The sequence below is a fragment of the Anabrus simplex genome, chromosome 8, assembly GCF_040414725.1.
Source record: "Anabrus simplex isolate iqAnaSimp1 chromosome 8, ASM4041472v1, whole genome shotgun sequence".
Lineage (NCBI taxonomy): Eukaryota > Metazoa > Arthropoda > Insecta > Orthoptera > Tettigoniidae > Anabrus > Anabrus simplex.
In genome coordinates, this window is record NC_090272.1 from 104786054 (window position 1) to 104801533 (window position 15480).

Sequence of the window (15480 nt, forward strand, 5' to 3'; positions counted from 1 at the left end):
AACAAACTAAATCTCAGCACTGCGGTAGAGCTAACGTTCTGTATGGCAACTAGAGAAGAACTGGATTGGTAAGACGGGAGGAAGAGGAGTGGAAAGAAAAACCCTGGAACGAGGTGGCACTCTTCCCAAATATTTTGTGTCTGCAATTGAGACTATTAATGGTAATGGCGTGTCCGCAATCAACACGCAACCTTTCAGAGAGGAGTTTTCTTCAAAGGGGCTGGCATTTAAAACTAATATTAAGTGTAATTTAATAATGTAATAGGTGCATGATTTCTTTTCTTTTTTTTCTTTACGTCGCACCGACACAGATAAGTCTTATGGCGACGATGGGACAGGAAAAGTCTAGGAATGGGAAGGAACTGGCCATGGCCTTAATTAAGGTACAGCCCCAGCATTTGCCTGGTGTGAAAATGGGAAACCACGGAAAACTATCTTCAGGGGTGCTGACAGTGGGGTTCGAACCCACTATCTCCCGGATGCGAGCTCACTGCTGCGCGCCTCTACCCGCACGGCCAACTCGTCCAGTGTGCATGATTTCAATCCATACAGTATTTAACTGTAGTTTGTTTACATTGGTTCACATACAATACAATTTTTGTTCACATTTCTAATCTTTATTTATCATTCTTTAAAAAACGTCATACATTGAGCTCTTCTTCTTTCCAGCACGCTTTTAACGGTTTTCTATACTCTCCTTCTAAGTGAATTGAAAAGTCCGTCGATACGTTCAGCATTTACACAATCTTTCAGAGAAACTGATTTTTGTGTATTTTAGATGTTAACAAATACTTCCTCAAGTGACATCATATTCCGCCAACACATCGTTTACATTTTCTTCATCACCGAAGCCGACCGGAAGGCCATCAGAAAACGTGCTTTGGAAGTTAAGTGTTTCATACGTAAACAGAGAAATAGAGATAGACGTCGTTAGAGTTTTAGATACATAACTCTATTCAGTAGACTGGAAATGAACTTTTAAAAGAGGTCAGACCAACAACATTCATGGTCTTCGGTCGGAAAGAGGAGTATTGTCCTTAAATACTTTGCCTTAATGGGGTTTTAAATTGATTCTTCGTCTACGGTCAGGTGCGCGCAGCTGTTAACTTGCATTAGGGAGGTAGTGGGTTCGAACCCCACTGTCGCCAGCCCTGGAGATGGTTTTCTATGGTTTCCAGTCTTCATACCTGGCAAATGCTAGGGCTAGACCTTAGTTACGGCCTCGGCCAATTCCTTCCCACTTTTCCTATACTCTGTCAGTTTCGGCGCTACGTAAAGCAAATTGTAAAATAATAAATGGATTCTTGGAAAAATCGGTCCCTTATAGAGGTGGTCTTTAGGATGGAAGATTTGTCAGGGAACTGGGATCACAAATAAATAAATAAATAAATAAATAAATAAATAAATAAATAAATAAATAAATAAATAAATAAATAAATAAATAAATAAATAAATAAATAAATAAATAAATAATCCGCCTTTGTGGTATAGTGGTTAGTGTGATTAGCTGCCACCCCTGAGGCCCGGGTTCGATTCCCGGCTCTGCCACGAAAATTTGAAAAGTGGTACGAGGGCTGGAACGGGGCCCACTCAGCCTCGGGAGGTCAACTGAGTAGAGGGGGGTTCGATTCCCTCCTCAGCCATCCTGGAAGTGGTTTTCCGTGGTTTCCCACTTCTCCTCCAGGAAAATGCCGGGATGGTACCTAACTGAAGGCCACGGCCGCTTCCTTCCCTCTTCCTTGTCTATCCCTTCCAAGCTCCTCATCCCCACAAAAGGCCCCTGTTCAGTATAGCAGGTGAGGCCGCCTGGGCGAGGTACTGGTCATCCTACCCAGTTGTATCCCCAGACCCAGAAGTCTGAAGGTCAAGGACACTGCCCTTGAGGCGGTAGAGGTGGGATCCCTCGCTGAGTCAGAGGAAAAAACCGACCCTGGAGGGAAAACAGATTACGAACGAACGAACGAAATAAATAAATAAAATAAATAAATAAATAAATAAATAAATAAATAAATAAATAAATAAATAAATAAATAAAAATGAAGAGTCTTCTTAGAAACAGGGTGCGTAGAACGTATTTTTATAACAACGAGTCACAAACATGCAAACGATTTTTTAAAGTATTTTTATCCGACTTCCACTCACTCCTTTCAAGGGAACTTTGACATCCCAAATAACAACTGCCAGCGAATTGAGACCTGATGTTACTGTTTTATTGATATTACATAACTATTTACAATGTGTTTCGAATTATTACTATAAATATTTTATTCTAATAGACAATAATTTTTGTCCTCAACAATGTTACAAATGCAAAAATGGATAAAAAGGAAATATGTAATATATTTTTCACACTCTGATGCCATAATTAACAACAGTGTTGCAGTTAGGAAGAAAACGTAAGGGGATACTATTAAAATCACTTACCATTGAGTCACAGGAGGCTCCAGATCGACTCGCACTCCGCTTCTTTTGCGGCATTTATTACTGTACATTTATTATACTCATCTCAACAAGTCAACATTTTCAGACTAAAAAAATCGCTACTGTGACATATAAAATGGCCAAACTCCTTTATTAAAAATGACGAAATCCCTTATTTTGGTAGCTAAATGAAAATCTTAATATGGCTAAGCAATACATTTTCAATCCGAAATTAAAGAGTGGTGGTGATGATTATTGTTTTGAGAGGAAGTACAATTAGGCAAAAATGGAAGGTGTCCGAACTTCGAAACATGAAGGCATCGGTCAAAGAAACGCAAGGTCCACGAAGGGCAAGAAAATGAAAGACTCCCTCGCAACCTAATACCGTCGGAGTATAAAAAGTGGTGGTGATGATTATTGTTTTAAGAAGAAGTATAACTAGGCAACATTCCTCTATATAACACTAATAAGAGAGAAAAAATGGAGGGGGTCCGACACTTCAAAAAATGAAAGTTTCAGCCAAAGAAAGACAAGGGCCACGAAGAACGTGAAAATAAGACTCCCTAGGCCTCGAGTGTTCTAATACCGTCGGGATCGGAAAAGAACAAGAGTTGACCAAGAGAGGTCGGATAGGAAGGATGAAAGTGAGGAGCCTGGCACAAGTAAGTGGAAGCAATGCCAGAACTCAGCTGAGGGTCCCGTGGTCTCCAACCCACTCTCCAAAGTTCAGAGACTCTGAGGCCCCTTTTAGTCGCCTTTTACGACAGGCAGGGAATACCATGTGTGTTAGTCTACCGCCTCCACCCACAGGGGGAGGGGTCGTAAAAGAATAACAGTCGATCAAGCGAGATCGGATAGGATAAATGAAAGTGAGGAGCCTGGCACAAGTAAGTAGAAGCAATGCCAGGACTAAGTTAAAGACCCCGTGGTCGCCAACCCACGCTCCCAAGTTGAGAGCCCATGGGACCCCTTTTAGTCGCCTCTTAGGACAGGCAGTGGATACCGTGGATGTTATTCTACCGCCCCTACTCACAGGGGGAGGGTCCCCTTTAAGTCGCCTCTTACGGCAGGCAGGGGATACCACAGACGTATTCTGAGGGTTCAAACCAAACCACATGGCACCACAGCCCTGACGGGCCTACCAAGCGCAGCCCGCAGCCCTTTCGATTATGAGGCGACGCATGGTCAGTGTGTCATTATCTCACCGCCAGATAGGCCATCATTTGTAATCAGTAATCGCGTAGACTGAGTGGAGCCCGAACCAACACTCAGGTCCATGTAGAAAAAAAAATAAAAATAAAACATTACCTGGCCTGGAATCGAACCCGGCGCCTCTAGGTAAGAGACAGGCACGCTACCCCTATGCCGCAGGGCAGGAATGTTGGGGTTTCACCACCACCACCCAACTAAGGGCCAGTGTTCTAATTACTTCGAGTGAGCTAACGGTCGTTAGTGAGTACCACGTACTGTACAGTGTATTTATAACTCGTAGGTCCTCTGGCACGCTTGTGTACTCTTACCCGTACAATATCGCTATTATTATCCGGGATATTCAGGTCAAGGCGATACAAGCATTATTTCTACTTTATGAACCATGCTATTACAGCGAACTCTTTATATTCCTTACCACCAACATTTCCATCATGAAGGCGATTATAGGATACTTCGATTAATCGTTAAAACTACTGTTTTATGTTTTAACAACCAGTCTTTAAACTGGTCTATAATTACGTCTCGGGACAAAAGTAGCGTATGACCACATAGAAGGGATTGTACACGTACATTTCCAAGTAAGATGGTGCAAGAAATACCCCTTGTAGAATAATGATATACTTTTCTCGTCCAGTTCCTTCGCTGAATAGTCGGAGTAGTCCTACTGGCGTTGGATTCAAAGAGCCGTGAGTTCGATTCCCGGCCTGGTCGAGCATTTTAACCCCATCTGGTTAATTCCTCTAGCTCGGGGGCTGAGTGTTTGCATTCGTCTTAAAGCACATCTTCATTTACTGTATATACCGCACACTACACTGCAAACCAGTACAGATACACGTCCCTCCGCATACAGTTAGCATCGGGAGAGGCTTCCGGCCGCAAAACTGTAACTCATTCCACGTTAAGAAAACATTATTCCTCCTATGGACCAACAAGGAGTGAACACCCCCCCCCCTCCCCCCACGACACCTCTGAGACACCAATTAATTCCTCGTGATTAAGGGATATTATACTGTACTTCGTAATGTACAATGAAAGATAGATAAAAAGGACGAGGCATCATTTGCCCGTGAGTTATTAAAATAACTACATAACATTTTTTTTTCATAAATACATTTGTAGGGAGGAAGCACAATGGCGACAACAGCCATCGCTTCGTTGCCTTCCTTCATTTTCCTTGTTCTGTGTTGCTCTGGTACAAGCCTCGTGTAGTCCCTCACTCCGTGAACCGCCGGCAGCTCACTTCTGTAGTGAAGACATGTAGAATATTTATTTGTTGCGTGTGCGTTTGTAGGCTTTAAATCAGTGCGTAATAGGGAACATGCATGATCCGGGGTTTTAATTTAAAATATGCTAATCTGATTCAAAATTTCATGCAGAATTCAAAAATGTGATCAGAATGTACAAATAATAACTCCAAACATGATAAAAATCTACGAAAATGTCACGTCACGCAAGTACGCGATCTCATTGGTCTGACGTCATCGTACAGGTTGACTGAATTAGCAGACGAAATAACACATAGTGTGCTGTGAGAAGCAGGATACACTTCGCGTATTTCTACTTTATGTTAGTGTCTGGTATGGTTAAATTCGAGGTCTATACATTGGATAATAATCTGAGTGGTATACTTTAGACTTAAAATGAATCCTGCGCAGACAGTGAGGCAGAAAACTTATAAATGGTGTAGAGTTCCGATGTGCAATAGCACATCGCATACCATACCAAACAAATTGTTTATAAATGTTCCAAAGACGCTAAAACTAGGGAGAAATGGATTTTGGCGAGCCGGAGAAATGCTGGTGATATATCGGAAATGTCTACAGTTTATTTTTTATTTTTTAAAAAAGATTTTAACGTAAGATGAATTTGTTTGAATTTTCAAATCACTTTTCTATGTCAGCTGTTCTAGTGGTAAAACTTTAAATTTTAATGTATGATGCTTTATTTAAATGCTTCAATTATATCTTGGAATATGAAAGTAATAAACAGGTGATTATTAAAGTATTCTCCAAACCTAACCTATGTTTTGGGTGATCCATGTAAAGATAATAAATCAAAGGGGTTATGAACCATTTTGACAGCTCTAATTCTACCAATATATCTTGACATGCGACAGTTATGTATGTCTTTATTGAAGAGCTTAATTGGTAAAGAAATTTAGGCTATATCTAAATACTCTATAATGTAACAAAGAATAGGCGTGTACATCATGAAAGGAAACAACGTGAATTTAACAAATGTATAACTCTACACAAAACCAATGCTTGTCTGTTGGGGTCTTATAAGTTAACAAGGCTCAATTATAATAATTATCATAATATTAATGAAATAAATAACATAATTGCACACAGGTGAAAATAGTGATGTAGGTGTTTAAAATATTATCCAACTTAGCCTAAGTTTTAGGTTATACAAGCCAAGTCAATAAACCGAAGGGTAAAAATACCGCGCGAGTTGGCCGTGCGGTTAGGAGCGCGCAGCTGTGAGCTCGCATCCGGGAGATAGTGGGTTTTGAACCCCAATGCCGGCAGCCCTGAGGATGGTTTTCCGTGGTTTCCCACTTTCACACCAGGCAAATGCTGAGGCTGTAAATAAGGCCACGGCCGCTTCGTTCCCATTCCTAGGCCTTTCCTGTCCCATCGTCGCCATAAAAGTCACAGCACCCAAAGACATTCCTGTATTGAGCGACTAAAAAGTCACCAGGACACTTTTCTTTCCTGATATGCTCAGCTTGTTAAAAGCCAAATGTAATTCATGTTATTGGCTTCACGCCCCGCTAACTACTTCTACGATTTTCGGAGACGCCGATGTGCAGGAATTTAGTCCTGCAGGAGTTCTTTTACGTACCAGTAAATCTACCGACACGAGGCTGACGTATTTGAGCACCTTCAACTACCACCGGACTGAACCAGGATCGAACCTGCCAAGTTGGGGTCAGAAGGCCAGCACCTCAACAGTCTGAACCACTCAGCCCGACTTGTGAAAACTAGATGAAGTCATATTTATCTTTATCATGTTTAACTTTTTCCCTCCACAAAGATATTTAATTCTCTTTCATGGGCCCTGGAAGTGGGTAGGCCAGTTGTCCCAACCATAAATATATATTTTTTTGGGAATGATTGATTATAGTCCTATAGTACTATGATCTTTCTTTCTTTCCTTCTTTCTTTCTTTCTTTCTTTATCAGTTTATCCTTCAGGGTTGGTTTTCTCTCGGACTCAGCGAGGGATTTCACCTCTACCACTTCAAGGGCAGTGTCCTGGAACGTGAGACTTTGAGTATGGTGATGAAACTGGTGAGGAGGGCCATTACCTTGCCCAGGCGGCCTCACCTGTTATGCTCAACAGGGGTCTTGTTGGAGGATGGGAGGATCGGAAGGGATAGACAAGGAAGAGGGAAAGAAACGGCCGTGGCCTTAGGTGCCTGGAGGAGAAGTAGGAAAATACGAAAAACCACTTTGAGGATGGCTGAGGTGTGATTCGAAACCCTTCTACTCAGTTGACCTCCCGAGGCTGAGTAGACCCCGTTCCAGCCCTCGTACTATTTGATTTCAACTTTCATGGCAGAGCCAGGAATCGAAACCGGGCCTCCGGGAGTGGCACACATTAACCACTACACCACAGAAGCGGACTAGTACTATAATGCTACCTATATGTTTATGTTAGTGCTGAAATCCGATTTCTTACTTTACTAATGCTGAAAGCCCGAAAATGTAATGTTATTCTTTAATAGGGGAATCAGTCTAGAAGAAAATGTTGAAAGTGATGTGATATCTATCCAGGTTCGTTGTTATCCTAATACTATGGGTTACAGTACATTGCACGTATATAAAAGACGCCACTTACAAACTTGCTTGTTATCCGCGAATTTCTGCGGCCACAAAAGTCACATTTTTCAAGAATGATGACATCTACACATGGTAGATTGTCTGACTGTGCTGTTTTGAACGTTTCTTCTGTCATTTCGAAGTTATTCGCGATCATGAATAATAAACAATCGGCTTTTAGCAACGGCTGATGCACAACGGCTGGTAGAGCTCCATGCGGTACTGGATCGTGACGTCACAGCGCGCTTCTTACGTCAGAGGCCGTTTCACTCGCCTTGCGGAAAGGCACTATTAAATATTTTTTTAATGGTAGAAAACAAGGCAACATACCACAATGTAATACATTTACGTACTATTTCATTGGTGTACTTTACAAAAAAAAAAAAAAAAAAATTTTTGAAAATGATGCATGTTCCCAATTGTCTTGTTGAGTGAGAGTTATGCGATAAGCCTACGTGTGTGATTTCTTTCTTTGACATTATACTGCGATCTTTTGTGGAGTCATTTACAGTATTTATTTGTTGCGTCTGTTTTCTAGCCTTTATTGCCTGGAGAAATTTATTAAATGCAATTAAATGCGTCCCCCACCCCTCGAGCCCATAAAACATATTTGTCTATTTTCTCCCCCAATTTCATTGCTGAGGGCTTTTTTTTTTTTGTATGCCGTAGTTTGCCTTTGATTCCGTACAAACCAAAAATAACCCCTGTAGACCCCCGCCCCCCTTATTTCATAAAAATAATTTGTAGCTTAGTTTCTTCCGCTTTTTGTCTTGTACTTAAATATTGAATTTCACAAATTTATGTGCCGCCGTTCTCCCGTGATGGTGTTGAGCAGAGCCGTTCGATATGGCAACCCTGTTGTCATAAGAGCAATACTGTTTCCCTAATATGGAATGAGCTATAGGCTAAATCCATATAAAGTGCCGACCTCAAGTAACTGGGTTTGATTGCCAGCACGTGGCCTCCGGAAAAGCCTGATGCAGGTCTATTATTTGACGCCAATGGATTACCTCCGTGTCTGGGTTTGTGGTGATGACGATTATGGAGAGGTGGTAGTGGTGGTAGTGGTGGTGGTGGTGGTGGTAGTGGTGACTGGTGATTATTGTTTTAAGCGAAACTACAACTAAGCAACCATCCCCTATTAACACTAAACAGAGAGAAAAATTGAAGGGGTCCAACACTTCGAAAAATGAAGATACCGGCGAAAGAAAGACAAGGGTCACGAAGGGCGTAAAAATGTAAGACTCCCTAGGCCTCGTAACCTAATACCGTCGGGATCGGAAAAGAACAAAAAGTTGACCAAGGGAGGTCGGATAGGATAGATGAAAGTGAGCAGCCTGACACAAGTAACTGGAAGCAATGCCAGGACTCAGCTAAGATCCCCGTGGTCGCCAACCCTCGTTCCCAAATTAAGAGCCTCTAGGGTCCCTTTTAGTCGCCTCTTACGACAGGCAGGGGACACCGTGGGAGTTATTCACCCGACCCCAATGAAAGATAAGAAGAGGTTTTAAGAAAAAATACAACTAGGCAACCGTTCCCAACTTAATCCCATTCAGAAGGGAGAAAGGAACAGGTCTAACCCTTCGAAGAATGAAGGTATTAGTAAGAAGTGATGGTAGTCCGGCTCCTTGACTGATTGGTCAACGTCGGGGCCTTCGGTTCACAGCATCCCGGGTTCTATTCCGGGTCGGGTAGGGAATTTATAGCGCGTCTGGTTAATTACTCTAGTTCAGATACTTACTGTTTTTGTTTGTCTCAATACACAGCAGTTCATATATACTCAACACTACCAACCAGCACAGAAACACGCAATGTTGTGGTGGTGTTGGTGATTATTCTTTTAAGAGGAAGTACAACTGGGCAACCATCCTCTATATAACACTAATCGGAGAGAAAAAATGGAAGGGGTCCGATACTTCCAAAAATTAAACTATCGGTCAAAGAATGACAAGAACTACAAAGGGCGTGAAAATGAAAGACTTCGTAGCCCTCAAATGCTGTAATACCGTCGAGGTCGAAAAAGAACAAGAGTTAACCAAGGGAGGTCGGATAGGATAGATGAAAGTAGGGAGCCTGGAACAAGTAAGTGGAAGCAATGCCAGGATTCAGCTCAGGGTCCCGTGGTCGCCAATCCACGCTCCCAACTTTAGAGCCCCTGGAGCCCCTCTTAGTCGCCTCTTACGACAGGCAGGGGATACCGTGGGTGTTATTTTACCGCACCCACCCACAGGGGGTAGACGTGATATAGTAAATACTGTGGAATAAATTACAGTTAAGTAGCAAATTCAATGTCTGGTACTTGTTCGGTCCTGTAACTCCTGCTAAAGGCAATATACGAGTATTAACTAGGTGCAGTAGAAGATACTTTTGTCCAGTTGGCCTATAATTGTTTATTGAACTAATTCTAGCTCTAGAATATCCTAAAAATATCTCGATGACGTTATGTGCAGTGGTAAGAAGTGTTTGTAATTTTGTCTGTGCACTTGGAATACGTCCACATGCCCAAGGGTAGTTTACACGATCATTTCTTGTGATATTCTGTCACGTGGAGTTCGCATGCATAGCCGCTTGATTACCGCGCGTAGGTAGTCAACGTACAGGCTAATTTACAACGCTCAGTTTCAAAGGAAATGTCAGATTTTTGTTCTCATGAATGTAATCGACCTGATCGAAATAGTGTGCTTTACTGTCCGCTAGCAAAAGTACTAAGTGTATACAGTCAGACATGTTCTGGAAGTAGTGGTGATTATTGTTTTAACGGGAAGTACAGCTAGATAGCTTAACACAGATCGGGAGATAAATAGGTAGAGGACAAAATCCCTCGAAAAAGTTTATCTCAAAAGAAAATCCAAACCTCATACCGTCGGCGATCGGAAGAAAACAAGATTCGTCCGAGGAAGATCAGATACGAAATATGAAAGCGATGAGCGTGGCACAAGTAAGTGGGAACAATGCCAGACTCAGTTAAGGGCCCAGTGGTGGTGGTGGTGGTGGTGTTTGTTTTAAATTGAAGTACTACTAGGCAACCATCCTCTATTAACACTAATCAGAGTGGAAAAATGGAAGGGATCCGACACTTCGAAATTTCTTTTTTGCTAGTGGCTTTACGTCGCACCGACACAGATAGTCTTATGGCGACGATGGGATGGGGAAGGCCTAGGAGTGGGAAGGAAGAGGCCGTGGCCTTAATTAAGGTACAGCCCCAGCATTTGACTTGTGTGAAAATGGGAAACCATGGAAAACCATCTTCAGGACTGCCAACAGTGGGATTCGAACCCACTATCTCCCGCGCGCCCCTAAACGCACGGCCAACTCGTCCGGTCTTCGAAAAATGAAGGTATCGGCCAATGAAAGACAAGAGCCACGAAGGGCGTGAAAATGAAAGACTTCCTAGGCCTCGAGTGCTCTAATATCGTCGGGGTCGGAAAATAACAAGAGTTAACCAAGAGAGGTCGGATGGGATAGATGAAAGTGAGGCGCCTGGAACAAGTGGAAGCAATGCCAGGACTCTGCGAAGGGCCCCGTGGTTGCTAACCCATGATTCCAACTTAAGAGCCCCCGAAGTCCCTTTTAGTCGCCTTTTGCGACAGGCAGGTGACGCCGTGGGTGTTCTGTTCTTCTACCGCCCCCACCCACAGGAGGTTGATGAAGGGAGGTCGGATACGAAAACATGAAAGTGAGGAGCCTGGCACAAGTAAGTGTAAGCAATCCTAGAACTCAGCTGAACTCATCTAAGGGCCCCGTGGTCTCCAAACTATGCTCCAAACTTAAGAGCCCCTGGGAAGTTCGGAAGTAAACAAGAATAACTGACCAAGAGGGGCTGGATAGGAAAGATGAAAGCGAAGGAACCTGCAAAAGTAAACGGAAACAGTACCAGACTCAGCCAGGAGACTCGTGGTCTCCAACCCACGCTCCCAAATTCAAAGACTCTGGTCCCCGTTATAGTCGCCCTTTACGACAGGCAGGGGATACCGTAGATATATTCTACCGGCATCACCCGCAGGCGGACAGACACGCTAGGACTCACAAACCTAATGCCGCCGAGGTCGGAGGAGAATAAGGGCGGACAGGACGGATGAACGTGAGGAGACTGGAGCAATGCCATGTCCTGCTAGTTCCCCGTGTATGCCAGTCCACGCTCCCAGGTTGAGAGTTCCTGGAATTGTCTCTTATACGACGGTCGTAAACGCGACACATTCATGTCGTGGTAGGAAATATGGCGATATAACTCTTTCACTTTGTTCTCCATGGCAACTGTGTTGATGCTTAACCCATCCAGTTAACACTTGAGTGCTTCAGTGGATAGTAACATTCCTGGAGCCAATTTTAACCCTAAATACACTCAACTATCGGATTCAAAAGTACCGATACTCCAGTTTGAACAACAATAAAAGACGAATGGGTCTCCCTATAAAATTATAACTGCACCGAGCAGGTGGGTGCGCGGTTTGGGTCACGCAGCTATCAGCTTGCATTTGGGAGATAGTGGGTTCAAACACCCACTGTCGGCAGCCCTGAAAATGGTTATCCGTGGTTTCCCATTTTCACACCAGGCAATCGCTTCCTCCCCATTCCCCCCTCCTAGCCCTTTCACATCCCATCGTCGTCATAAGACATATCTGTGTCGGTACGATGTAGAGCAAATTGTATATACATAAAACTACATAATCGTGCGTTGAGGGTAAGGTCAAAAAAATATTGATATTGATTGTGAGAACAGTAATTATCGCGTTAATATTGATGTTGAACACAACTTCGTCTGACTTCGCAGTACTCAGAAATCCAGTCCATATTAAGTAGATAACAACTTGCTGCTAAGCTAGGATGATAAAAGTAAACTGGAAACATGTTAAGACGATTTAGGCCTGTGTTTCATAAAAATTTTATTATGGTCGGATAGAACTTTCTTATTTTACGGAGTATTAAATTCAAGGTTTGTCCATAGAAGGTCATACATACAATACGTTTTTCAATTGGTATTAAAATAGCAATGAACACATCAAAGACTAGTGTACGCTATTCCGAAACATAGAAAGAAGGTATATATAATTTTTTGTAATGAGGTTAGAGATTTGTCCATTCGTTCGTCTTTTAGCGAGGTTCAAACCCCAGTATGCATACTTTTCAATACGGCAGTAATGTTCTTTCTCGAAACACCATTATAATTCTAACGGGTCTAGTTAAACTGAGTTCCAATAAATTAACGATCCTTATCTTCTAGGCAAATTTGGTCCTAATCTCGGTAAATTAGATCCTGGGGTTGTCAGGTAATACGCGACCTATTCTTAAATATTGTGCTATCGATTAAATTCTATAGAGCACTCTCTTCGGAGGTGAAAAGTACATGACTCCAGATCCCAGAGGCCCTTTATCTCTACGGTGAAAATTTTCCTGCCATTATATATGAGTCTTTCCATTCTCACCTCAATTTATGCTTTAAAACGCACACCGATTCCTTTTCAAATTCACTGACGTATTGAAAGACTTTCTATCAGAAGTCTATATTTTGTCTATGAGTACAGCAGTACAGACTAAATGTAGAAATGAAAAGGAACAGTTCATCAGAAATAAAATCATGCCGATGACAACGGGAGAGATGTCTAAGTTTAATTCATGAATTCAGCTTAACTTCTTTTTTTTTTAACCACGATACTAGTTATTTTGAATTTTTACCAAACGTTTGGTTGAGATCCAGCCAATCCCCATACGGCGTTTCCTGGGTAATGCTAATAGGCCGGATGATGAAAAAGTTTCATAAATTAACTACACAACGCTCATCAGAACCGGCTGTTATCTGGGACTCAGTTTACCTCTAAGTTACCCTTTTCCGAGATCAGATACAACCTATCGCATTCTTCATGTTCGGGACCCGAGTTATCTTCCATGATTCTAACGTATTTTTCTTATTGTTTCAGACCGCGATGGCTACAAATCCGGGTATACGACTTGTAAACAAACAGTTCAATTCGCCTATTAATTTGTACTCAGCAGAGAACGTGGCTGACGTACTGAGCAAGCAGAGCCAGATCCTCGCTAACGGGGCTGTCGGGTAAGTAGACCCAAAGTTCTTACATTATATACAAACCTTGAAGTAGTCCTACCTTAAGTATAACCAGTCACTTTCTTTACAGACCAGGGTTGCCAGATACCTAAAATCAAAATACGCGGCAGACATGCCGCCAAGAAAATCAACGGTGCTCGTATTCCAAAGTTGTAAACTTCGTTTCACAATTAAAAATGTATTAGTAAAGTGACATCATAGCCTTTGACAAGTCGCTCCCGTAGGTTGTTCAGGTGAATTGGTAAATCAAATGAAAGCCGCCAGATATTCTCAGTGTTAACGAACATTACTACGCTTGCGATCAACAAATACCAAGTTCCAGTGCTGGAATGACCTGGTTACAGACAGCGGTGAAGCTGCTCTGTTATGTATTGGTCAGTGTGTAAACCATACCACGAATCAAATACAGGGACTCTCATATAAACCCAGACCGAACGCACGGTGTTTGTACTCTGGGCTACGGCAGCTGTAGTAGGGGAGGCGCGCTCATAATTCTTGGCCTTGCAAGCAGCCTGCACGTGTTTGACCTGGCAAGCATGAGTCACCATTCTAAATCTCAGCTGTTAACATGGTGAGACTGTTATCATTACAACACCGTATTTTCGTATGTAAAAGTTGAGTCGGCTCGACGGTACGTGATACAATTGTTCAGCAATTTTTCGATGAATTTCACGAGCATAGATTCACGTAATTGTAAATAAATTTGAAACTACTGGCTCAGTGCTCAATAAAAAACATGCGCGCACACGAATAGTTTTTACAGAAGGAAAGCTAGATGACATGGGTGCGAATCTTGAACGGTCACCGAATAAATAACTCACAAAATTAGCACAAGTAGGGGATTCGGTTTCTTCTGCATACAGAGCTACGAATCAGTCACACATCAAACCGTACAGATTTACATGGGCCCACTGTTTAAAACCTGCTGATTCAGCCACAATAGTGAGATATTGTGGGTGGTGTCTTGCATCGTTGAATGATCGTGTATTCGACCCACATCTTGTGTTCTTTCCGGATGAGGTCTGGTTTCATCTTAATGGTCGTGTGAACAGCCAAACTCTCGCTATTGTTGTGCAGAACATTCTAATGGTGTTTATGAAGTCCCTAATTATGGGAGGAAGTTTGGTGTTTGGTGTGCTGTTGGTGCAAGAATAATAATGGGGCCTAATTTTTTCGAGACGACAGTAATTGCAGAGAGGTACCAAAATTACATTTTGATGGCCGTTCCTCCATCAGTTAACGGAAGAAGAAAAATCGCATGGGTGGTTTCAACAAGATTCAGCCCCTGCTCATACATACAGCAGATTCCCTCGTTACAATCTCGGAAGTGTTTGCAGACAGAGTGATCAGTGCTGGTCTATTTCCCCCTTGTTCTCCAGATCTAACAGTGTGTTGAAACGAAAATATCCTCTCGACAGAGAGCTTTTGAGGCAGGTATGTTCAAAACCAAAATAAACAATTTTCACATAATTCAGTACTTCATGTATTCCATGTTTTCTCATGCCAGAGAAATAAACCAAAGAGTGAAGAAATCTGTTCCCTTTATAAGAAATAAAGCCATTGGTACTCATCAGAGGTGGAAACACAGGCGCATTTCTTTCAAAATACGAAAAAATACAGTAGTCGTCCTGGATAAGAACTACCCGGGACACGAGACATTTAGCAAGAATACGGCATTGTATGGAACGTCTGGAAATCCTGTTAGAGACTGACACAGCATTTTATAAAGAACAAACTTCTGTTTCTGCTGCTTTTCCAAATCTTCGTAGAGTCGTGAGTGTAATTCGTGTCGCTCTTGGGGGCTTGCCCCAAGTTTACAGCATCTCATAAAGTGATGGTGATTATTGTTTTAAGAGGAAATACAACTAGGCGACCATCCTCTACACAGCACTAATCAGAGAGGTAAAATGGAAGGGATCCGACACTTCGAAAAATGAAGGTATCGGCCAAAGAAATACAA

The 15480-nt window shown here is 42.4% G+C and overlaps 1 protein-coding gene across 2 annotated transcripts in view; it reads left to right on the plus strand.

Annotated features, from left to right (window-relative positions):
• The window catches only part of LOC136878863 (uncharacterized), a 273704-nt gene that overhangs the window by 63950 nt on the left and 194274 nt on the right, over positions 1–15480 (plus strand). For both annotated transcript variants that reach the window (XM_067152412.2, XM_067152414.2), the window contains exon 2: positions 13375–13508. In XM_067152412.2, coding sequence (XP_067008513.2) covers positions 13381–13508 — 128 coding nt within the window. In that variant the 5' untranslated portion in view covers positions 13375–13380. The remainder of the gene's footprint in view (positions 1–13374; positions 13509–15480) is intronic.